Below are 26048 nucleotides of genomic sequence, written 5' to 3'. Positions count from 1 at the left end.
AGGGATGTTAGAGGATTAAAAGAGGTAACATACATTAGCTCGTTAGAGCAGTGGCACATAGTAAGCACTATATAAAGCTCAGCTAAGACTATTTTGAATTGGGGAGGAGGGAGCAGTGACAGAGGCGTTTAATCATTTAAATAAAGTCAAGGGCAGAGAAAGCCAGCTCGCCCAGATTCCATGTGGGGGCGGTGGGGAACAGAGGAGGAGGCACCGCGGCACTCTGAGCAGTAGCTGGGGAGGGCTGGGCGCTGGGGAGAGTGCCTGGGTCTGCCCACCTGCAGCCCTAGGCACCGCAGAAAGCAAGCTCAGGACCTCTCTGCGTGAACAGGCATCGTCTATAGGCCATAGGCCGTAGGAGCCAGGAAGTCCTTCTCCAATTATACCCCGGCTGGGCTGGGCTCTCATCTGCTCCTGGGCAGCCGTGTAGATGGAAAGATTGCAAGGCAGGTGGAGTGGCGGAGATGATCGGACAGGTTGGGAACTCAGAGGTCAGAGAAGAGGTGACAAGCCCAGTGAGTCAGGCGGCAGGAGGCAGGCTGGGGCTGAGTGTCTGCTTCCTTGTTTCTGTGTAAATGGCAGTGTCCCCAAGGATGGGGACAGCTGTTCGCTGTCGCCCCTGAAGACGGCTGAGAAGCCATGGCCTGAGTCTCACTTCATTCCCCCTCAGGAGCATTTCCAATAGGACCAGAGTGGAGTGGGCTGTGTTTCCATGGAGAGTCGTGGAATCTTAGACTCGGGTCAGGTCTGGGCCTGTGTGGGGGAGGAGCTGTGATTGGTGGCTTCTTTTGATCCCTGAGGATGTGAAGGGACAGCAGGGGTTCAGAGGCCAGATCCCATGGGGGCACCTCTCCTTTTATTGACATGCAAATGTACCTGCTGCTGGGGTGTGTCCGCCCCCATTGTCCCCCTGGTTCCTGTGCTCTCTGCCCTGGATGGTGGACAAAATCGAGCCAAGATGCCACGTTGGGGGACGTGTGGAATGTTTGAGTGAGTGAGCGTGTGTGTGCACACACATGCGTGTGTAAGTGGTGGAAGTAGGGACACCATGTCTGCAGGCTGGCTCAGAGGGAGAAAAGGTCCTGGCAGCTGCCTCCAGACTGAAGTCCCTGTTGCCTGGAGTCCCTCTCCTCCAGGCCCTGTGCCAACCTACACCATCTGAGCTCCTGAGCCCTGGGGAGGGTGCTGAGCCTAAGAAAAACCTCCTTCACATCTCCTGGCATCTGCTCCCCAATTCCCTGACAGCCCAGAGCTGTCTGGGCCACTATCCACGACCAGAAAGGAGAGTGGGAAGCAGGTGACAGAGGCAGAGACCACGGGGGCCACGCTCGCTCCAAGGCCTCCCTGCCAAACCCAACCCATCCATCCAGGTTGACTTCATGCATCTGCTGGGGATCCACCATGGACACTGAGCAAGGTGGGAGAAGCACCCACCTCCAGGCAAAACCCAACACCTGGTAGAGAGTGGCAGGGGCAGAAAAAGGGGCCGTTCTTCCAGCAGGGGGATGGGGAAGGTGTGCCAGACGGGGAAGCCCTGGAGCTGTCCTTCCTTGGAGGACAGAAGAGAAGAGGGAGGCAACTCAGGGCAGCCCGACGACATGAGGAAGTGCAGAGGGGCCCAGAAGTGTTGGGGGACTCAGGACTGATAGACCAGGTAGGGAATGCATCAGGTTGTGCACAGCCTACATGCTGGGCCCAGAAATCCCTAGACTGTGCTGTGTGCATCTGGGGAACTAAGGAAAACTTCCGACTTTAAAAAATAATACTGACAACAGTTCCTACTTTCCGAGACCCTCCGCGTGCCGGGCCTTGTGCTACAGGTGGCACTAATGGTAAAGAACCCGCCTGCCAGTGCAGGAGATGTCAGAGACACGGGTTCGATCCCTGGGTTGGAAAGATCCCCTGGAGGAGGGCGTGGCAACCCACTCCAGCATTCTTGGCTGGAGAATCCCATGGACAGAGGAGCCTGGAGGGTTATAGTCCATGGGGTCACAAAGAATTGGACGCAACCAAAGTAACTTAGCACACGCACACATATTAATCCCAAAGTCATCCAGCTACCTAATAAGAAGGGGTTAGAAAGGCAGTGTGGGTTATGGAAGAACAGCAGGCCTGAATCAGAAAGCCTGAGTCCCAGGTTCAGCTCTAGGTGAGACGCCAATTTATCAGGTTTCCACGTCCCCAGACCTCTAATGGAGACCACTCCTGCCCATTGGATGACACAGGGCTGCTGTATGGATTTCACAGAAATGTTACTAAACACTATGGGCTTCCCAGGTGACTCAGACGGTAAAGAATCTGTGTGTAATGCAGGACACCTGGGATCGATCCTGGCTTGGAAAGATCCCACTCCAGTATTCTTGCCTGGAGAATTCCATGGACAGTCCATGGGGTCGCAAAGAGTCAGACACTACTGAGTAACTAAAACTTTCACTTTACTTTTCACTTTACTAAACACTCTAGAGCACTGTGCCCATGTGGCTCTCCCTAAACCCAGCCAGGGCCCTTCTGCTGTGCTGCTCGTTTTTTCCAGACACACCTGGGACCCGGTGCTCGGGAGCATGGCTTCTCCATCTATAGCGACTGGAGCTTAGCCAGGGCACAGTGTCTCCTTGGACCAGGGTGAGTTAAAGGCGACTTCTGAAAGGAAACAGCACCACCTAGCCAGTGTCAAAGGTCACCAGTCAGAAGCCCAGGCCTCTCTCTCCATCTCTATCAGGCCACACCATCCCTGTCTCTGCTCTTTCTGCTCACTCTGGCTTCTCTTCCCCTATAACCCTGACTTGCGTGTGGCTTTGGCTCCCTCTGGTCTCAGTTAGGACCCAGCTCTTGGTAGCCTGGCAGCTTAGCTCCCCAAAGCTGTGCAACCTCTCAGCCCTCCACCCATTCCCTGGGAGAGACAATCTGATTGGTCCACCCAGCCAATAATGTGGGTCCTCTTAGACCAGGTGTGCAGCCCTGGCCCAATCTGCTGTGGCCTGGGCCAGGGCCACTTGGTGCAAAGGTGCTACCTGGGTCCATCCTTAACTAGGGTGTGGCAGGAAGGACAACTCCAAAGACATGAGAAGAGGGAGGCCATCCCAGACATTTCTGCCCCAGAGCTTCCCTGGAGGTGCCAGCCCCCTGCCCTCCAGCTCCCCTCTCCTCACCTCCTGCTCTGTCTGACCCCAGGCCTTTACTGGAGCATCCCAGGACACTCCAAAGAGAACCTCTAGGGGGCTGTTCCCTGGGACCGAAAGGACTGGCTATTGAACTTCTGGATTCATCAGCTTGGCAGAAGGCAGGCAAGGGGAGAACAGATGGTCTTTGGCAGGATGCCACCAGGATCAATGCAGAGAGCCAAGACTCTAAGACCCAGAACCTACCCTGAGGGCCTTCCCATGGTCTTAGAATGATGACCTGTGGGACATATTTTGCATGTTCTATTCACAAAGTGTATGGTCCCAGGGACACCTGAAAGCACCTGGACTTTTAAAAATATTGGTTGAATCCTAGCTTTTCCAACTTTTACCTGCATGACCTTGGGAATAGTAGTATTTAACTTCAGCCTTGGTTTCCTCACCAAAATGGAGTTAATAATGCCCACCTTGAAGGTCCTGGTGAAAATTAGAGAAGGTTGCTGCAAGGGTGTCTGGGTTCCTGATACTGTTGCCATTGTTAGTAGAGGCACTAAGAGCAGAGAGAGCACAGGCTCTGTTCCGGCCTGTGGCTGTCCCCAACTCTCTCCCCTTCCTTCTTACACTCCACCCACTCCTGATTCCCTCCTGCCACTCCAGACCCAGCCACAAGGGTGGGGAGGTCAGGAGACAAGTCCCCATCTGGGGGACCAGACCTAGGCCCTGACTGCCTCTCAAGAGCCTTGTCCAGTGTCCAGCACCACTCCGGGCCAGCTGCCCCACCAAACTTCCAGTCTGCACAGGCAGACTTATCTGAAAGGAGCTTTGCTCCCAGAGGCATCGCTGTGCATTAAGGAGATGGGTAAATACGCTAGGCAGCGTCTGCCAAGAGGCCAAGGAGTGGTAGAGATGGATGCTCTGTGCAGAGCTGAGAGAAGGGGACACTTGCAGCCCAGAACAGGAAGAAGCCTTTTTGGGAGAAGGCAATGGGATGGGATGGAAACATAGCAGGCAGCGACGCCTCACTGGAGGCTCTGAGTGTTTAAAAAAGGAAGGCAATTCAGTTCAGTTGCTCAGTCGTGTCCGACTCTTTGTGACCCCATGAATTGCAGCACGCCAGGCCTCCCTGTCCATCACCAACTCCCAGAGTTCACTCAGACTCACGTCCATCGAGTCAGTGATGCCATCCAGCCATCTCATCCTCTGTCGTCCCCTTCTCATGCTGCAAACCTAACATTGGTCTGAAATTAAAAGTGTACTTTAAAAAAGAGTAAATGGTAGAGGATGAAGAAGGAGGAGGAGGAAGAAGAAGGAGAAGATGAAAGACGAGGAGAAGGAGGGAGAGAGGGAGAGTATGGCCTCAGACAAACCTTGATCCAATTTCTAGTGACATGCAGGACCAAGCAGCTCGGTGCACCAGCCAGGTGTTCACATCCACCCTGAACAATGCTTCCAGGTGTCCAGGGACATCTTCAGAGACCGTGTTCCCAGCCACAGGATCACTGGCAACGTTGCATGCCTTCTGACTCCCTTCTAGTTCCTGGGTGTCCACAGTTCCACTGTCACAGAAGGGCCCCTCTGCATAGACTTACCATACCCAGCATAACTCTTCACTTAAAGGATAGTCTTCTCCCACCTGCCCACTGACTTGTCCCTGTTCCTGGAGGGCAAGACCGAGCCATCCTTGGCCCCGCGACCCTTCCCTGCACTTAGCCTGGTACTGGCACGAAGTAGTAGGTGCTTAAAAAATGTTTGTTCAATTAATTAAGACCAGCAAAGAGGGAATAAAGCCCTTTTGCCTTGTTGATTTTCCAGCTGATTTTTTGAGACCAGCAAAGTGCTGTGGCCTCCCTGGGGTCCCCATTGCTGCCCACTCGGTCCCGTTTCCAGGGCTGGCTCTGAGCTCCTCCACCACTGGCCTGGCCTGGGCCAGTGAGCGTGTCTTCTGTGGAGACCCAGCAAACGCTTGGACCTGGCTTCTTGGGAGAAGGGCCTGAAAAGAACTGGGGAAGACACCTGCTTTGACAGACAGGGAACAAGCTGCCACGACTATCCCAGCATTCAGATGGGCCATGGACCCAGATCCCTGAACCCAGTCCAGAGACCCCAGAGGCCACTAGGATATGCGAGAAAGACAACGGGACTCAGCCTGGCTCTGCCACACACCACACACCTGGTCACCCAGCCGCTCAGCTTAGTCTCCTCAGCTCAAAACCAGGGAATCTGCTTTCCAGGTGGAACATTTAATGCACTAACACTGGTTAGGCTGCATGAGGCGATAGGCCTGAATTGGTAAATCCTGACTCAGTCACTCACGGGCTGTGTGGTCTTGAATGAGTTGCAGAAACTTTTGGTGCCTCTGTTTTCTTATAGTGGAAGTGGAGATGATATCTATCCCATAAAGTTTTTGTGAAGATTAAATAAAATAATGTATGTCAAGCACTTAGTACGGTGCTGGGCACACAGATGCTCCATAAATGTAAGCTTTACGACTTACTCCTATTACTATTGCTGCTGCTATTATTAACTACCATTACTATGGCTGCTTCGACATCACTGCTACCATAACCTTTACCATTGGCTCTACTGGGCGCCAGGCACAGAGTTCCTTAGAAGTTCAAGACCCCATCCCCATCCTCCACATCCAGAAAGAGACTGAGAGGAGAAAATGAGACAAAAAGGAGGAGGAGGAAAAGGAACAGGAAGAGGAGGACGGAAGAGGGAAAGAAGGAAGCAACTAAAGAAGTAAAAAGAGGATTTCCCTGGTGGCCCAGTAGTTAAGAATCTGCCTTCCAATGCAGGGGACGTGGGTTCAATCCCTGGTCAGAGAACTAAGCTCCCATATGCCATGGGGCAACTAAGCTTGCATGCCCCAACTAAGACCTAGCGCAGCCAAATAAATAAATGAAAGGGAAAGTGCTAGTGGCTCAGTCATTTCCAACTCTTTTCAACCCCATTAGGCTCCTCCGTCCATGGAATTCTCCAGGCAAGAACACTGGAGTCAGTCATTCCCTTCTCCAGGGGATCTTTCTGACCCAGGGATCAAACCTGGGTCCTTTGCATTGCAGATTCTTTACAGTCTGAGCCACAGGGGACCAAATAAATATTTTTAAAAACAAGTGAAAATGAGAAGCTCAAGGCCCTAGACTGGTCCCTCCAGCTAGTTGTGGGTGGGGCTAGAAGCCCCTCAGGGCTCAGCATTCAGAAGGGAGAATCTGGGGACCAGCAGGACTTCCCGAGGGAGACTCGGGCAGGGACGTGCTTCAGTCTCCTCCCTTATTCTCTGCAGCCTCCTGCTCTGGGAGGCTGTGTGAGGACTCAATTTTGTCTCTGGAGTCAGTTCTGGCTGCCCCTCTGCCTCAGCGGGACCAGCCCGGCTCCAGCCTTCCATTCCCCAGGACAGTCCAAGGGTTCTCACCCTGTGCCCAGCCTCTGCTCAGCGCTGGCGGGGAGAGCTCTGCAAAGTGCCCCAGCAACTATGGGTCTAACACACATCTGGAGGCTCAGGACCATGGCTTTGGAGACTCAATAGTCCCCCCGAGAACACCGCTTTCTCCACTGTTCATAGGGGAGGGAACATGGCCCCTCCGTTAGCCCAGGATCCTAGAATGTCACGGGTCTCAAGAGCATCTCCTCCAGCTCTTGGTTTCCCAGAGGAGGATCCCCATGCCCAGAGAAGGGTGGGGTCTTGCTTGTGATCACAGTGGTACAGCTAGAAGCAGACCCAGGTCTTCTGACTTCATCCCACCCTGGAGGGTCCCCAGGTGGCCAAGTAGAATGGTGAGAGAATGGCCTTTGAATTTCAAGCTTGATTCTGGCATACATGGCCTGAGATACAACATTTCATCTCTCTGAGCCTCAATTTCCACATCTGCAAAATAGAAAATAATAGTGTGCCAGCTTAAACAACAGAATGTAGAGCAATTACTTTGTAAATGACAGAGGGCTGCTTAAGTACAACACAGACATAGCTATTATTCTAGAACTTAGAGCACTGCCTATATTAAGGGCTCAAAACACGTCTGCTGGATGAATGGATGAATGTTTGTGGAATGGTGAATGATGAACAAAAGGCTCCAGGAGCGCTGATTTGTTTAGGTGGGTGGGATCAAGGAAGGCTTCACAAAGGGAGTGACTTGCGGGATGGGCTTTGATGGAGGAGTAGAAGCCTATCAGGGAGGAAAAAAGAGCACGAACAATGTTCAGAAATCGGGAAATGCAGCCATGGCCTCCAAAGAGCTGTGAATACCAGTTCCACATGCAGGCTTGGGCTCCAGACCCTGCTCAAAACCCATTCCTCTCCTCAGGGCCTATGTGGTATGTGGAACAGAGGGAGCTAGAAATTTATTAAATCTTAAAATATAGCTTATCAGAGAAGAAATAATCTTCTAATTGAACATCCCATGTAATAGGTAAGAAAACTGAGGCTCAGGAGCTGACATGCCTTAACAAAGACCCTATAGCAGGCTCAGCCATCTAGGGCCTAGGGACTGAATATGGTCCACTTCCTGTTTCTGTAAATAAAGTTTTATTGGAACACAGCCATGCCAATTCATTTACATATTGTCTGTGGCTGCTTTCTTGATATGATGGCAGAGGTGAGCGGTTGCAAGAGACCAAAAGGCCTATGAAGCCTAAGATATTACTATCTGGCCATTTATAGGAAAAAGTTCACCATCTCCTCTCCTACAAGGAGTGACAGAACGAGGATGAGAGCCAGACTTCTGAATTCTGGTTGGGTGTTCTTTAACTCCATGCCTGCTTACCCTACCCTCTGGGCCAGGACAGTCCAAGGGTTCTCACCCTGTGCCCAGCCTCCACCCCACACAACACTGCCTGCAGGATGCAATCTCAGGTGGCCAGGCTCCCGGCAGGCTCAGCTCCAGGACACGTGGTGCAGTCAACTGGGAACACCCAGGCTGGCCACTGTTGCCCCCATGACCCAGCAAGACTTCCTGTTGGGAGCAGTTCAGTCCCTTTTGGGGGAGTCTGACAAAGAGATGCCAGCACGAGCCTGCTTCTCTTCCATGGGCAAAGCAGGAAGAGCCAGAGAGTGTGTAAGTGTAGGACTCAGGCCAGCCAGATGCCAGACTTACAGACACAGCCTTTCAAGAAGCACAAGGGCGGGGCGTGCGGGGGGACTGGCATCTCCAGCCATCTGCTGAGGGGGCCAAGTCCACTTTAAATTGTGCTGTAGAATTCCTTTCTCAATGCCAGACTGTCCCTGGTGGATTCATTTAATTAAAACCCCACCAGATCCCATCTGCTAGAAGTTATAAGTTTGCACATGTTCTGTCCAGCTGGTCACAGGATACAGGGAGGCCACAGGCCGGGGCCATGGCCGCCTGATGCAGTGGCTGGCGTAGAACAGACCTGGCAGGCCCCAGGTCGGCACCCTTCCTGGGACACCCAGGGTTGCTGCCCAAAACGCGGCCTGCCCTGGGCCTCATGCTCTGTTCATCCTCCCTGGTTCCACCACATTCAACCTTCAGGCTCATCTGTGAGGTCTCCTTTCCCTGATTCACTCATTCTACAGAGATTTATTAAGTGCCAGTTATGTGCTGAGCACTCTTCTAAGTATGGGGAAACTGGTAGTAACAAAAGAGACAAAAATCTCTGCCTTCCTGGGCCTTAAATGGCTTCCCTGGTGGTTCAGATGGTAAAGAAACTGCCTGCAATTCAGGAAGCCCACGTTCGATCTCTGGGTAGGGAAGATCCCCAGAGAAAAGAATGACAACCTATTCTGGTATTCTTGCCTGGAGAATCCCATGGACAGAGGAGCCTGGCAGGCTATAGTCCATGGGGTCGCAAAGACATGACTGAGCGACTAACACATGGGTCCTATAGTTTAAATCCACAAATAAATATGAGATTATCTCACACATGGTGCATCTACTTTTTTCCCTTCTCCCCTCTCCGTTCCTTTCCTCCTCTCTCCTTCCTTCCTCCCCTCCCTTCTCCCCTCCTGAGTCTAGTTTAAGCCTGAGCCCTTGACAATGGAACCGTGCAGAAGTCTCCTGTTGCATCCTTCCTGCCATTTCTCACTGCCGTCCCCACCAATACACACAGGGGTGCCAGGAAAATCCATCTCCTTACCTCTTTGGCACGTGCCTCCCATACTCAGGAGCTGTCAATTGCTCCTCAATGCCTTCAAGTTAAGATTAAATTCCTGCCCCTCCCCTTCAAAGCGCTTCACATTTTAGCTTTGCTTCCCATACCAACTTTCACTATTCAAGTGAACTTTCTGCTCCAAATAACCCCCAATTTTTGCTGTTGTTATAATATTCATTGCTTTCTACTTAGTAATAGATTTCTGTAGAAAATATATATAAAAGAAAATTAAAATTAATCATGAGCCCATGATGCAAAGGGGCTTCTTCCCCTGTGGCTCAGATATAAAGAGTCTGACTGTAGTAAGGGAGACCCAGGTTCAATCCCTGGGTCAGGAAGATCCCCCTGGAGAAGGGACTGGCAACCCACTCCAGTATTCTTGCCTGGAAAATTCCATGAACAGAGGAGCCTGGAGGGTTACAGTCCATGGGATCGCAAAGAGTCAGACACAACTGAGGGATTGTCACTTCACCTCATGTTACAAAGATAAACTCTCAGGAGCTTTTTAGCTTCTATTTCTGTGTGTGTGTGTGTGTGTGTGTGTGTGTGTAGTTACACTTTTCATATTTGTATGTTTACTGTGGGATCCCATTACATAAAGAGTTGTATCCTACCATCTGTATGCCATATTCAATAGTAGTCTTTTTATGTAATTAAGAGACTCCTAAGAACAGCACTTTAATGGCAGCGCAATATTCCACCACATAATGTCTGCTGCTGCTGCTGCTAAATTGCTTCAGTCGTGTCCGACTCTGTGCGACCCCAGAGACGGCAGCCCACCAGGCTCCCCCGTCCCTGGGATTCTCCAGGCAAGAACACTGGAGTGGGTCGCCGTTTCCTTCTCCAATGCATGAAACTGAAAAGTGAAAGTGAAGTCGCTCAGTCGTGTCCGACTCTTAGTGACCCCATGGACTGCAGCCTACCAGGCTCCTCTATCCATGGGGTTTTCCAGGCAAGAGTACCCAGACTCTATTGGCGAACATTCAGACTGTTTGCAATTTTTCACAATGAAAATGCTGCTATAAACATCCTTGTTCATAAATCTTAGTTCCGATCTCTGGTTCTTTTGCCAGGAGAGACTCCTAGAAGTGGCATTGCAGGGTCACAGGCAGATACATTTCCAAGGTTCTTGAGATGTATAATGTAGCTGCCTTCTTGAGAGAGTCTGGTCATGTCCCCCTCAGCCTCCATTAGTGAGAATGCCACTCAGCCTTGAGTTAATTTTCTCTGCCCCTAACATGCCACGTGTCTTCCCAGCATTGTGTCTGTTTTAGCAGCTCCCTTCCATCAGAGCCCTGTATTTCCCACCCATCCTTCAGGGCTCGGAGCAAATACTATCTCCTCCGTGAAGCCCTTCTTGATACCTGAACTGGAGTTCTCCACCATTAGCTCTCCCTGAGGTCCCACCATCTTAAACTCTTCCTGAACCATTTCCCGCTTTTGCCTTGCATCTTAATAATTTGTGTAATAACAACCTTCTCTTTGGATGGGGCATTGAAGGTTTCAAAGTGCTTCTCCTGAGATATTGCATCTGATTTGCTTTCAAACAGGTGTTTTGAGATCAAAAACCGTGGTTTCATCATCTGGGTCTGCTTCTCTTGGCCCCATCACCCACCTCAAGCTAGCCTTTGACTTAATGGACACTTACAACAACCTTCACTCTTTGTTGTCCTACCAGAACAGATTTTTGAGGGCTCCCCTCTGCAGTGAGGACTGAGCAAGATCAGAGTGCCCTGGATTTCAGTCCTGGCTCTGTCCTTGCCCTTCTCTGGGCCTCATTTTACCAATCTGTACAATGAACGAGTTGAAATACATAGTCTCCCATACTCCAGGACGGATGGCTCCCTGGCCCCTGGGACGCAGAACAGCCCTGGGGTGCCTCTGAGGGCCCCTGTGCAAAGCTGGCCTCTGGGATAGGCCAGAGGGAGTTGGCCAGGGAGGCAGGCCTGGCTTCAGGCCAGGCTGTGTCTGCAAACACTGACCTTGGCTGCCGTGGCGATTTTCCATGACACCAGCACCACCCCCCCTCCTCAACTCCCCCTAATCCCATGTGGGCCTGGGGAGGGGGAAAGAGGGGGACTGTCCTACATCAGAGGACCCTAAGCCAGAGTCATGGGGCACCTGTGGATGGGAGCGAGCTTAAAGAGAGAAAGAGGAGAGGGCAGAAGGCCCCCACAGGGGAAAGTTGGGGAAGAAGGTGGAGAAGGGGGAGGACCATGGTGGGCAGTAGAAACAAAAGCTGGAAGAGGAGCCAGGAAGATGGGAAGAGAGGCCCTGGAGAGGGGCAGGGCCGAGGGAGGGGGGCTGTGCCTGAGAACTGCCCTTCCCTGGCGCTTTGGCCTGGAGGGGGACAAACTCCAGACCCAGTTCTGCGCACTGGTCCCTCCTCCCAGGCCAGATCCTTGAGGCGTGAGTGGTTTCCCAGGCCTACCTCAGGCCTTAGCCAGGCCTGGGACAGAGGGGATCCCTTCTGGGCCCTGAAGCTGATTTCATTTCGCAGGGTCCTGAGGGCCACTGGGAGGGCAGGAGCTGTGAGTCACAGTGGCCTCTCCTCCCCATCCTCCCCCAACCCTGGGTGTCTAAAGGAGGTTTCTCTCATCCACATCTCATACTTCTCAGCTGTCTGGGCTGAACAGCGTTATCTGAGCAGCTGTACCCACCAGGCCTTGTGCCAGACACCAAGGGGCCTTGCAGGCCCTCCAGAAGCTCACAGTCCTGCAGAGCTCCTCTGCACAAATCCAGGCCCGGGAGCCAGGCAGAGGGAGAGGTGCCTCCAGCCCTGGGAAGGTGCTCTGAAGGTTCTTGGAAAAGGCGAGGTCTGAGCCGGATTCTGGAGGATGGAAGGAGGAGGCCTGCCTCCTTGCCCCACCTCCACCAAGCTGGGCAGCCTCTCTCCTGCCTCCATCCAGAAGGCCTGGGCAATCTTGCCAGCTTTCTTCCGCCGCCTCTCCTTTAACACACCAAAGGCACCAGCAGCGCCTCCATTCTTACTTCCTGGCTTCACATTGCTGCCACCTCTGTACCAAGGGGGTGGCTCCCTGTCTGTGCCTGTGAGTCCTCCATGGGCCTTTCTGAGGTGCCCTCCGCAGGCCCAGCGGGAGAGCCCCACCCCCTCTGGGGGCACCTAGGGTCTCACAGCCAGTCCCCGGGAACGTCCCTGTCTCTCTCAAGCCCCCAGTCCTCTGGCTGTCCTACCAGGCCCAGACAGCACCCTGAGGTCACACCTCCTCCCCATGTGCAGCTTTGCATCAGCCCAGCTTGGCCCAGAGCGCACAGCCTGTGGGCATCTCTGGCCACAGGTCATCTCATCCACCTTCTCTTAGGGCAAACATCAGCCTGGCCAGGGCCGTATTTACATTAGATAACTAAGTCTGCGGGGAACCCAGAAACAGGTTGCAGCTAGGCATTACCAAGGGTTGTGTGTTTCTAATCTACAGAGGGGCTGGGCCAACCAGAGGTGGGACACCAGAGAATCTCAAAGTCAGGGACCTAGAATAAGGAACCATAGAGTTCTTGATGCTACAGAAGAATGTTTCCCAAACTGTTGCTCCAAGGAACATTTGTCCAGCAGTAAGCACCATAAGAGAAGCACTCCAAGGTTACATAAGCAGGAAAACGTAAGCACATTCTCCCAACTTTGTCTGACCTTGCTCACGAACACGTGTAGGGCTCTGATATAGCCTCCGCTTAAATGACAAAGAATCCAGTTGAATTCAGCATTCCCTGCAATTTAACTAAGCAAGACTTTTCTCACCCAACAGTTATTAACAGTCCATGAAATTAGTATTCTAGGAAATCTACCTTTGGGCAACACTGATCTCAGAATGCGGATGGTGAAAGGAACTTTAACGACCATCTAATCTTGATGTTTCCCCAAATATTCATAATAATGATTAATATTTATTGATTCCAATATCCTTGGGCTTCTTTGATGGCTCAGACAATAGAGAATTGGCCTGCAATGCAGGAGACCTGGATTTGATCCCTGGGTTGGGAAGATCCCCTGTAGGAGAGCATGGCAACTCACTCCAGTACTCTTGCCTGGAGAATTCCCATGAACAGAGAAGCCTGGCAGGCTATAGTTCATTGGGTCGCAAACAGTTCGACATGACTGAGCGACAACACACAAAATCCTGAGCATTTTAAGTCGACTAACTTATCAAATCCCCATAGCCACTCTATGAGTTCAGTGCATCATTATTCCCATTTTACAGATGAGGAAACTAAGGCACCTAGGAGATTAAATGACCTGGTCACAGTTGAAATCTCTTTGACTCCAGAGGCTACTCTTACCTATACCACTAAACTGCAGAGATTCCTGTGGAAAACAGACATATCCATTTTCACTATTTAAAAAGCATAACAATAACTTAATTCAGTCTCTTAAAATCAGTTATCCCATGTTAATCAGAAGTTCTGATTGGCAAATGTGTTTCTAATTAATTTTGATGGGAAAATAATTCACTTTTTCACAATTATCTATTCAGTGCCTATTCTAGGTAGTAGCTACATTGTACTGATCAACATATTATATTTCGTATGTAAAGTCCTTCAAAATTTAGACTATATGAATGAGTGGGTAAACCAAAAAAGAAAGGCATCCATAGCCAGGGTGGAAAGGTGAGGACCTTTTATCTTCTCCTATTTTTCCATGTCACAAATGAGGAAAACTGAACCCCTGAGAAGAAAAAGGACTTGCCCAAGGCACAAGCTGGTTATGGTCAGGGCCAGGTCAGAGCCTCAGATCTCCAGTCCCCTAGTTCCATGATGTTCTTCCACCCAAGGCTGTGGCCAGCGTTCTAACCGTGTTGCCAGCTAGGCCAAGAGTGAGAGGTCAGGCACTCAAGCTTGTGGGCATGTGAGGTCAACAGGACCACACAGCTGAGTCCAACCCAGCCAAGGCCATTACCAAGGGCTCAGGCTGGTTATTTGTGCTTTGACTAGAAGGAAACAGGCCACAGGGAGAAAAAGTTCAGTAACAGGGACGGCTGGACCCCAACCCTCTGTGTCTCCCTGGAAGACAGAGCTTCAGCCAATTTCTGAGCCCCTTGGTGATGTTGGGAAGGAAAGAGAAGAGCTGAGGCCCTGAGGTTCCCATCCCACCTAATTTTTCCTGTCGTCTCAAAATATTCATAATGACTATTTACATCCAGCCACCTGACTTCCTCAGGTAAATTCTATGTTCCAGCCAGGTTTCTAGGCATCTCTTAGCTGGGTTGCTCCCAAGCAGGGGCTGCTGGGTTCTGGTTGAATGAATAGGTTATACTGAGACAGAGGGCAGAGGACAGAGCATTGAGTTTGGGATGGAATAACCCAGGTTATAGTCCTGGCTCTGCCATTCGCTAGCTGTGTGACCTTGAACAGGTCACTCTCCCTCTCTGGGCCTCCAGTATCTCATCTGTACAATGTAAAGACTAGGCCATATGATCAGTAAGGACCTTTCTGGCTCTGAGGATCGTTAAGTCTATAGTGGATTCAGAAAAGGTGGCTAGGAGAAGAGGGGACTGGCGCAGCCCCAGTCAGCGCTCTGAGAGGCAGGGGCTTGAGCTTCCTGGTCAGGATGAGAGTTTTGGCTGGAGGGTCATCAGGTATTGTGAGGGAGGACCCTCAGAGAATCAGCCCCAGAGCACAGCCTGTGTGTGTGTCAGGGTCACACAAGAACAGAGGGAGCCCCTTACCCTGAGATGCACGGGGCTGGACAGGAAGGAAAAAATGGGGACTCCCTTCATCCCTCTCTCCCTCGTAAACCCAAGCCTGATGGGGGCGAGCACTGCGGCAGCCGGCTAGCCTGCTGGCAGGCAGACAGGACTTGCCAAACTCCCAGTTACTTCCCAGAAGTTCCAGGGCCCCCAGGGAGAGGCTCCACCCCAGCTGGCACCCCTACAAGCTGGGTGCCCACGTCAGTAGGTCCTCCCGGCTCCCTCGCTCTTTCACCCAGTGACAATAGAACAGGCGAAGGGGCGGGGGCACACTAACCCTAGGCCTGATGCTCAGAGAAGCGTCCGAATGCCTTGGCATCACACCCCTGTTGCCATTTCTGCCACGTCCAGCTCAGGGCAGCGTCCAGGGACGGGGCTCCTAGTGGGATGCTCTTCTCTGTGGCCTCAGTTTCCCATCCTGGTTGCCTTTCTGGGTGATAAATTGGCTCTGAGGCATCGGAATGAACAATGAGTCAGAGTGTCTAGAGGCCTTGGCCAACTCACGAGGCTTCTCCAGCCTTCATTATTCCAACCATAAAAAATGGAGATAGTCATAATAACGACCTTGTAGGAAGTTTTTGAGCATTAAAGTTTAAAATGTATCTGAAGGATAAGATCTGAAGCCTCAGCGTGTGGTAGGAAGGGAGAGTGGGCCCTGGAGGGCATCTGACTGAGAGTGTGAGGCATGTCTAGGCAGGGGCCACCCTGGACAGGACAGTGGCTGTACCAGGGCACGAGGCTCTGCAGCGGGGGTGGGGGGCTCTGTGGGCAGCCACAGTGGGCATTGAGGCTGCCAGGCAGGCAGGCACTGGGTTTTCCTAAAGGATGGAGGGTCAGGAGCAGTCCCAGCTTATGAACAAACACAAGACGACGGGGCAGTGGTGGTGACAGTGGCCTATGTTTCAAACGGTGGGATACAGGTGCCTGACCCCGCGGGAACTTCCTGATCCTCAGGACTACACTCTCAGGCCGGCTTTCCCCCGTGAGATCCGCTCACTGCCCCTTCCTTCCAGAACTCCACAAATTCCAAAGTACTTTCATGTCCAGTCTCTCCTATACTTTTTTTTCTGGCAGCTCCACACAGCTTTTGGGGCCTTAGTTTCTTGGCCAGGGATCAAACCCAGGCTCCTGGCCATGGAAACATGGAGTCTTAATCCCTGGAGCACTAGGGAATTCTCTCTCCTTTACTCCTGACGGCAGCTGTAGCAGTGACGGCCAGGGTAGGAATTACCAACTGAAGCTCAAACCCCCACAGTGCAGAGCAGACCAGAGGGGTCCGGAGAGGGGAACAGATTTGCCCAGGGTCACACAGCCAGCATGTGGTCAAGCCGAGGCTGGTCCATGCCTTCCAATCTGTGTTCAGCCCCAGCCACAGTGCCAGGCTCTCCCCAACACCCTCCGCTGGGGGACAGGGAAGGACAGGATGAGGAGCTACTCTGGCTCAGGGCCCGCCCAGCTGTCTAGGTGAGTTGTGGTCTGGCTGCCGTGGCCAAGCTGGCGGGCACAATCTGTTCTCACCCTGCTGGGGCCCAGACGGGCCAGGCCCAGCGACTCCAGAGCTCAGCTATCTAGGCCCCTGGCAAGGGATGACACTGTCACCAGCTAGATGCTATAGTTGGGGAGCAGGGGAACCCAATCTAAGAGCAGCCCGCAACCTCACACACCCCAGACCTCCCTAAGCTTTAAGATTCACAGCGATGCCGACTTTACTGGATCTGAGCTGTCCACCAGCCCAGGTGATCTCTTGGAAATGTGGAGGAAACCTGGCGCTTCATCATTCAAGCACTTGATATGTACCAGACTCTATGCTAAGTGCCTTATACACATTCTCTCACTTATTTTTCCCCTAAAGCCCTGTGATGCAGATGCTAGTTATAGCCCCATTTAACAGATGTTAGAAACTAAGGCTAAGGAGGTTTTTTTTATTTTTATTTTTGGGCCACCTTGAGTGGCATGCAGGATCCTAGTTCCTCAATCAGGGATCGAACCCATGCCCCTTGCAGTGGAAGGAGTCCTAACCACTGGACCACCAGGGAGGTCCTCCTCAGACAGTTTTTTTAAAACAAACAAACAACAAAACACATACATAGTCCATAGCAGAGTAAGGATTTGAATGCAGATCAGACACCAGGGCAGATGATATCCTGCTTTGCCATCAACTCATCAAATGAATTTGGGGCATACCCCACAGGCCTGGCTGGCAATGTGTGTGGGACGGGGGGCAGGTAGGCAGGAACATGACAAGGTCCAGCAATGTCCACTCCCACAGATCCCAAGCCAGTATTAGCTGTTCATATGTAGCTGGGAGCCTGAATGACAGAGCGGGCCCTGGACTTCAAAGCTGAACATTCTCAGTGCCACTCAAGGCAGAGATCACTTCCAGCTGTGAGCAATCCAGGATGGCTGCAGGGAAGAAGCATTTGGTTAAGTCTGGTAAGGCTGAGAAGGGAGGGGAAAATAGAAAGCATTACTTTATTATAACAATCTATTGATAAAAGTAATAAGTATCTTAATAACCCAGTGAAGGAAGCAGGGCCAGGACCAGTAGACATCATTTTACAAATGAGGAAACAAGCTCAGAGAGGGGGAGTAATTTGCCCAAGGTCACACAGCCACTAATGACACGGCCAGAACTTGTGCAATGGCTTCTGAGTTTCCATCCAAGGTCCTTTTCCCTCCATGTCTCCAGGTAGACCTTTTCTTTTTTTGGCTGCACTAGCTTTTTGCTGCTGTGCGCGGGGCTTCTCTCGTCGTGGTGAGCAGGGGCCAGGCTTTGCTGTGTTGATCGAGTTCCTCACTGCAGTGGCTTCTTCTTGTTGTAGAGCACGGGCTCTGGTGCATGGGCTTTAGCAGTTGCAACACACAGGCTCAGTAGTCACAGCCTGCAGGCTCTAGAACACCAGCTCGGTAGTTGTGGCACACAGGCTTAGCTGCTCCAACACATGTAGAACCCTCCCGGACCAAGGATCGAAACTGAGCCCCCTGCATTGATGGGCAGATTCTTGTCCACTGGACCATCAGAGAAGTCCTCCAGGCAGAACTCTTGACGGAGGCCATGTGATAACTGGCTCAGAAGGAGGCTTTGCCTCTGCCTGGCTCCTGGCTAAGGACTGAAGGGCAGGGTGGGCATGGTATGGGTTGAGATTGCCTGCCTGGTGATAGTAACACCTGGAAGGTTCTTGCTCTGACAAAGGCAACACCACCTCGCCATAAGGACAGACCCTACTTCCGGGGCAGGCACAGAGGATGACCACAGGGCCCCAGACAGAGTCTGATGAGGACTGTGGAGCACTAATTCATGGGGGGAGGGGACTGTCTCCTTTCCCCCTCTCTGACACAAGTGGGCTGGCTGCCTCTGGGAGCTCCAGTGGGGAACTACCCCCCAAGCTTTAGCTGGCAGCAAGGAACTCATCAAGGAACCCAGTTTCCCTCCCTTCACATTGAACCCCAGGATGTCAGAACTCAGTAAGTCCAGCCTCCTCCCTTATAGTCAAGGAAACCCTGGCCTGGAGAGGACTAGGAACAGGTCCAATGCCCACAGGCAGTGAACTGGAAGCCAGGTCTCCCAACTGGCTCGCCAGTGCTCTTCATGCAACCCGTGACTAAGTTCCCAACAGCAGCATCAGTCAGCTCCTCTTCTGGGTATAGAAAAAGGTAGGGTCTTTGATCAAACAGACTCTAATTTGAAGGCAGGCTGCTCTGCTTCCAAACAGTGTGACCTTGGAAAGGCACTTAACCCTCCCTGCTTCTTCTTTCTCTCTACCGACCCCCAGGGAGTGGTCAGAAGAATAAACGGAAAAAATCATCAGTGAGGAACCAGCACAGTGCCTGGGGACAAGGATGCACCCATAACTGTGTTATCTTTTCTTCAGTTCAGTCGCTCAGTCGTGTCCGACTCTTTGCGACCTCATGGGCTGCAGTAGGCCAGACTTCCCTGTCGGGAAAAAGAGGCCAGACTCCGCACCACCGTGGCAGAAGATGAGGAGAGAGCAGGGGAAAGGGAGGCAGGTTTCTGGAAGGGCAGCCCCATCAGCATGTGCTTTCTCTCCTCTCGCCCCGTTCTCCTCTAGGCTACGGCCACGCGGCACCCAGCACCGATGGCGGCAAGGTGTTCTGCATGTTCTACGCGCTGCTGGGCATCCCGCTCACGCTGGTCATGTTCCAGAGCCTGGGCGAGCGCATCAACACCTTCGTGAAGTACCTGCTGCACCGAGCCAAGAGGGGGCTGGGCATGCGGCGCGCCGACGTGTCCATGGCCAACATGGTGCTCATTGGCTTCTTCTCGTGCATCAGCACGCTGTGCATCGGCGCCGCCGCCTTCTCCTACTACGAGCACTGGACCTTCTTCCAGGCCTACTACTACTGCTTCATCACGCTCACCACCATTGGCTTCGGCGACTACGTGGCGTTGCAGAAGGACCAGGCGCTGCAGACGCAGCCTCAGTACGTGGCCTTCAGCTTCGTCTACATCCTCACGGGCCTCACGGTCATCGGCGCCTTCCTCAACCTCGTGGTGCTGCGCTTCATGACCATGAACGCCGAGGACGAGAAGCGCGACGCCGAGCACCGCGCGCTGCTCACGCGCAACGGGCAGGCGGGCGGCGGGGGCGGCGCGGGCGGCGGGGGCGGCAGCGCGCACACCACCGACACCGCCTCATCCACTGCGGCGGGCGGCGGCGGCGGCGGCTTCCGGAATGTCTACGCCGAAGTGCTGCACTTCCAGTCCATGTGCTCGTGCCTCTGGTACAAGAGCCGCGAGAAGCTGCAGTACTCCATCCCCATGATCATCCCGCGGGACCTCTCCACGTCCGACACGTGCGTCGAGCAGAGCCACTCATCGCCGGGAGGGGGCGGCCGCTACAGCGACACGCCCTCGCACCGCTGTCTGTGCAGCGGGGCGCAGCGCTCCGCCATCAGCTCCGTGTCCACCGGCCTACACAGCCTGTCCACTTTCCGCAGCCTCATGAAGCGCAGGAGCTCCGTGTGAACGCCCCCCTCTGGGGCCTGGAGCACCTAAGAGCACGGGCGGGGTGGGGCGGGGTGAGGGGGAAAGGGGCTTCTGCCCCAGGAGCAGCAGGGGTCTGCGAAGGGACCGTCCCAGCCGCCTTCGGCCCCGTGGGGGCGCCCCTACACCCCTCACCACCCTCCCCCTGCCCCCCATCTCCGACTGTGCCTGCTCGCACCAGCCGGCAGGAGCTGGGGCTCTGAGGAACCCCGGAGTCCCCATCTGCGCCCTGCAAATTCCGAGAAATGTGAAACTTGTGGGGAGGGGAGTCGGGGAGGGAAGGCAGAAGCTGGGAGCCTCCCATCCCTTTGGAAAAATTAGGAGCTCGCCAGTTCGCAGAGGCCCCTGCTGGTATCCAGAGCCCCCCAGCCCCTCCCCCTCCTCCTTCCGGAGGGAAATTAGTGTTCCGTGTAAGTGTGCATCTCTATTTATACCTCTGTCCTTCCAGGTCTCCTGCCTTCCCTTGGCTCCAGAAGTCAGGTGTCTTTGTCGAGGTCACCCCCACTCAGTCCCACTCCCCTTGCTCATCCCCAGCTGTGTCTCCCAGTCTCCCACGCCCTTTGGTGTTGTTTTGCATGGCTTTGCAGTTTTGGAGGAAATGGAAACCCAGCAGTCCCTAAAGCTAGTCCCCAGAGGGCAGGCAGATGGAAGCAGGGGCAGGCAGGCTGCAGGAGGGGTGGAGAAGGGAAGGGGCAGGTAGGGGCCCAACAGTCTGCTGGATGGGCCCCCTGTAGATGAGAGCTAACTGGCCTGCAGGCAGACCCAGCCTTCCAGATCAGACACCACCCTTGGAATCAAACAGAAAACTTCCTCCTTGTGGTCACTGGCTGCTGCTACTAATCACTGACTCTTAGATCTGAGGAGCAAGTTGGAAAACCCTGTCCTCTCTACTGATTGGTTTGATTCTCAACCTCCCCCCACCCCGCCCCGCCCCCAGTTAGGTCACCAGGGCAGGAGTTCTCACCCCGATTTTACAGATGGCACTGAAACCCAGACGTGTGACGCGACTTGCCCAAGATGACACGGGTAACAAAAGGCAAAGGGGAGCAAGAACACAGGCTGTTTGTCCCCAGTGCTCTTGCCTTCTGACTCCTCTGCCTGCTCTTTGCAAGCAAAGTTCCTGGCCTGCACACCCTGGCATTGGGTGGGCAGCTGGCCCTTAGACCAGGACCAGAGCTCAGGACTGAGCCTGTGCTGGGCTCAGCCGATCCTCTACTTGGCCACGATGCAGGGCTCTGAGTGGGCTGCTGACACAGGGCAGGATGCTCACCCCCACCCCCATCCCCTGCGCAGTCTCTGAACTTCCCCCTCACAAACAGGGGAATCCTTAGGGCCAGGTAAACAAAGCTGAGACTCACAAACGAAAGGCCAGGAGCTGGGCTCTAGGAGTCTGGGAATCCGGCAGAGTGGCCTAGAGAGCCACAGGCCTGTCCTCCTGGGACGTGATCTCTGGCCCCACAGACAGCGATGGTACCTGTGTCCCAAGGAGCTAGAGAGAAACCATGGCTGCAGCAAGGAACGGCCCCCCCTGTTGCACCCACTGCCTGCCCCACCTGCGACCTGGAAGCTCAGGTGGAGGGCAGCAGATGGAGGTGAGATCCTAGGCTCTTCACCGTTGGCACCCAGAGCAGGAACTGGGACCGTGACTCAGGACACCATCGAGGGGTGGGTGAGGGGCCTCTCCCCCTCCAGACTACTCCCTCTTACTGCTCCTGTGTCAGCTCCTTAACACTGCTGAACAGGGCCGACCCTGGCATTCAGGGAAGCTGGAGTGGGGGCCCCCAAGGTGATCAGCCCCAGCCCTACCCCGACCACATGCTCAGCCTCTGGGCGTCTCCAGGAGGGAGGAAGTCTGTGTGTGAGTCCTGTCCCAGTGGGGAGGACCTGGCTGCCCAGGTGCCATAGAGAGCGGGGCCCAGGACCTGGGTTTGCCCTCTGTGTCTTCGTTGAGGGGTGCGGCGGTGCTGGCTGCTTCTGTCCTGTGTGTGACCCTGCCCTCGAGGGGTCCCGTCCCGTCAATCCCGAGGGAGCCACAACCAAAGTTGCAGGGAGATGGTGGGGAAGGAGGCCGAATGGCGCTCACAGAGTGGGCTGCTCTGTCTCCAGCCGGTCTTTCCTAGTGAACTGGAAGGCCAACATTGCTTCCCTCACCCCTCCCACTGCAGGCAGCCTCTCTGCTTCCCCAATGCCTTATGCCTGGGCACACTGCCACAGAATATGCAATACGTGTGGGTGACATGCCCCTGCACCCACACCCTCACCCCGGGCAGCCCCTGGACCCCAAAGGCCGCAGCTGCCACGGCCTGCCCTCAGCCCCTCCTGTGTATCTGTCTTCACACCCAGAATGGCGCCTAATAAATACTGTCCATGGAGACCAGGCTCAGGCTCAGCTGCCTCTGTTATCATGTACTCTGGGGAGCAGCCACACCCCCGCCAGGGTTTGCGGACACACACAGCAAATGCAGCTCAGGGGGAGATACATAGAGGGCACTTCTCTTCGAGGTTCATTTTTCTCTGGGTGTGGAGGGACAGCTCAGCCTGGCAGTGGGCCCCAGAACCCAGGACAGACCCCGGAGCAGACGGGCCCTGCCCAGCTGGTGCCAGTGCCTGGAATCAGCTAGCCACTGGCTTCCAGATGTCACTGAGTGTGAGCCACAGTGGCTTTTGACACCACAACCCATGCCTATCTATGTACCTTTCTGTCTATCTTTCATGAAACCTGTACTACAGCCAGTGCACTCTAATGCTTTCTATTCTAGTTCATGTTATAAAATGCTGGTCACAGCCCACTAAATTGATTTCTCTCCCTACTAATGGTTTGCTCCCTGCAGATTGAAATAAAAGGGGTAGGGGCAGGGGCACCTTATCACAGTCCTCCCACCTACCCATATAGGTCACTTGAAAGATACAGAGAAAGACCTATTTACTGGGGATTCAGGAATCAGAGAAAGAAGTGGTGGCACCTACAGGAAGCAGGACACAGCCAGCCTTTGAGGCGCTCCTGGCTGCTCCCTGTAGCTGGGGGAAGGCCCCTGGACCACACTGCTTGGCCTCAGCCCTTGGGTTGGCCACCGCAGAACTCGAGCTCCTGTTGGCTCACCTGCACCTAAGACATCTCATCAAAAGCCAAGGCTTCCTGTCCACAGCCTGTCTGCCTCTATCTTTCTTAGAACAGCTAAGTTAAGAAACAGTGTCATTCTTGAGGTCAGCAGTGACCGATCCAAGATTGCTTCGACTTTCCTAAGCAGTTCCTACAGAACATAAACTTGCTGACCCTTGCCTTCCTTTCTTCATTGCCTAGAGCAAAATCATCAGAAGTGGAAGCAATGCCCCAGGGGCGGCATTCATCCTAGTCTTCCGAGGGGTGATCTGAAAGGTGGCAGTGCTGAAACAGCATCCCAGCCCCTGCCCATAGCTCCTAATGGCTTGGAACAGCCTGTGGCCCTCGCGCGGGCTCTTTTATCTCCAGATGATGCCTCCCTCACCCTCCTCACTTCCACCCAGCCTCTGAGGCATCCTGCACTAAAAAGTATATGTACAGCAAAACAAAAATAGCAAACCAGCACCACAGAGCCCGGAGGGGTATAAAAATACCACGATTTCGCCTGATGTGGTGCCTCAGCACTGGCCTCAGATGGAGACCGAAGCTTCCTGGGAGCTAAGAGAGAAAAGGGGCTGCAACGGAAACTTCCCAAAATGAGTCCCATGGTGTGCCTTGTGGGAAGAAGGTTTCTTGGTCAGATGAACCCGAGGGGTGGGGCGAGGAAAAACACTGCTCAAGCGTGGAGCATCCCGCGACATCTTAGCTCAGTGAAGGTTCTGAGAAGCCTGGCCCCAGACGCAGCTGTTCACCTGGGCTCCACCCAGTGCTGCCCAAATGCACTCGCAGCACCAGCTCTTCTGTTTGCACGGCATCTCCTCATACCCTGAGTCCCACAGAGCGCACTTTGGGAAAGCTGACCTAGTGAAATCTCTGTCTGATGAAGGGAGAAGGTTGACCTTTCCCCCTCAATAAATTCCAAAAGGAGCTTAGCTTATAACTCCTTCTCTAACTGAAGGCCATGGCATTATGAAATACATATTTTATTCCCGATTATGCATCAGCTCGAACCAAGGCTTGGAGCAACTCATTTGCCAAGGTCAGGCAGTGGGTTGGTGGCAGAGTCGGGATTTGAGCCCTGGCCTCTTGGCTAGGAAGGGCATGGTCTCAGCTAGCTCATTGCATCCTGTCCCCAGGGCAGGCCACGTCTTCAGCAAAGGTTTGGCAGAAGTTAGAGCTGTTTACACGTGTCCAAAGCGCTTCAGTCATGTCGGACTCTTTGCGACCTCATGGACTGTAGCTCGCAGGCTGCTCTGTCCATGGAATTTTCCAGGCAAGAATACTGGAGTGGGTTGCCACGCCCTCCTTCAGGGCATCTTCCCCACCCAGGGATCGAACCCACATCTCTTTCGTCGCCTGCATTGGCAGGCGTGTTCTTTACCACTAGTGCCACCTGGGAAGCCCATTGAGCTGTTTAGGACATGTGGTTTCTTATTCGGAACCTTGGTGACAGGAGGCCATAACTTAAAAATGTCTCCCTTCAGAGATGACGGATCCTGATGGAGCCAAGAAGTTCGGTTCCACCTCAGGTCCTCACATGCCCACAAACAGAACCATTTAGCTCTTTTTTTCTGGCTCAGCACTGCCCCCACAAGGCCAACAGCTTTACCACAACTTATCTCAGGAAGCCAAGGGCAGGGAAGGGGTGTCTAGGGCCAAGGAAGGACTTCAGAACAGATATATTGTCAGAGCAAAAGGCAACAGCCCCACCCCAGGGCACACCTCGCCATCTGCACTGAGTAGCAGGAAACTGAAGTCCCCTCTCAGGCCCGAAGTTGAGTTCAAGCTAGAAGACTGAGACTCTGTTTCCTGAGGGGCGCTTGAACTGCCCAGTGTGTAGTGGACACGGTCCCCGGCTCTCGCCCAGTGATACTAGAGCAACAGCCTCAGGCACTGCCATCACCTTGATCAAAGCTTGCAGACAATCACATACACACATGCACACTCCTCTAGATTTTCGGTCCAGCTCCTCTTTCAGAGGAAGGGAGGAAGTGATTTTGGTTCAGAGAAAGGAAGTGAGACACTCAAGGTCATGAGGCAAGATAGCCAGGACTGGAATCCAGATATAGTCTCACTTTCCACGCCGCCTCCCACACACCCACACAGAGTAAGCACCCAGCCTTCCCTAACTCTGATTTCAGATGAAAGCTGCTAATCTCCGAGGTTGAGTCACTCCAGTGCTGGCAGTTTCCCACATCTACATCTGGACAAACACCAGGAGACTCACACCCCTGCCCCTCGTTGCCCAGCTGCAGGGAAGGGCCTGGTAGGTGGTGCACCCCCGCCCCCACCCCCCCGATAAGGATGGGGGCTATGATGGAACTGACATGATCTTCTCCATAATTTTCTCTGGCCGTGAACTCCCTGAAGTCCACACAAGGGGCATTTTCCATGTACAAAGCCCTCTCACTTCATTGTCTTATTGCCTCATTGGACAACTCCATGATTTAGGTGAGGATTAACACTTCCATTTTACAGATGATAAAACTAAAGAAAGGTACAAGGTCCTGAGAGCCCAGACTGTTCCATATTCACTTCCATATTGACGGTGGATGTGCTGGGTGAGGGCTCCTGCTTGGCCCCAGTACTTCTGGGCCCCAATTGTCCCCCAAAGCATGCCAGGCTGGTTCCCCTGGGCTGGAGAGCCCCAGGTGGAGGTGGCTCACAGAGCTCGTTAACAGAAGGAGACAAGGAGTCCTAAACATTTTACCCACTTCACTTGAGCAAACTCTACCCAGAGCCCTGGATTTTGGATTAAGGGCAGCAGAACACCCTTAAAAACAGCCCCTGCCCTTCACCTGGAAGGGCCAGGGGCTCCCTGGGAAATGGTCATGCCTTTGACCCAAGCCACGTCCCCAAGTCAACACACTTCCACAGTTCTCATTTACTGAAGAGGGAGCATGTGAACAGGTCATCCTTGACCACAGAATATGCTGGTCTGACTACCAGATCGGAGTGGTAGGAAGAAGGCCTAGGTCCCTGGGCTTGTTCCAGACCCAGTGTCGGGGTCTGAGTGG

General features: G+C 53.4%; 1 protein-coding gene across 1 annotated transcript in view; it reads left to right on the top strand.

Annotated features, from left to right (window-relative positions):
- KCNK3 (potassium two pore domain channel subfamily K member 3) overlaps window positions 1–22310 on the top strand; it is a 39069-nt gene extending 16759 nt beyond the window's left edge. Inside the window, exon 2 of the mRNA XM_018055533.1 lies at window positions 18997–22310. Coding sequence (XP_017911022.1) covers window positions 18997–19913 — 917 coding nt within the window. The 3' untranslated portion in view covers window positions 19914–22310. The remainder of the gene's footprint in view (window positions 1–18996) is intronic.

This window comes from Capra hircus, chromosome 11 (genome assembly GCF_001704415.2).
Source record: "Capra hircus breed San Clemente chromosome 11, ASM170441v1, whole genome shotgun sequence".
NCBI classification, from domain to species: Eukaryota; Metazoa; Chordata; class Mammalia; order Artiodactyla; family Bovidae; genus Capra; species Capra hircus.
The sequence above is the reverse complement of the archived record's forward strand: the minus strand, read 5'-3'. Positions and strand labels throughout refer to the sequence as shown.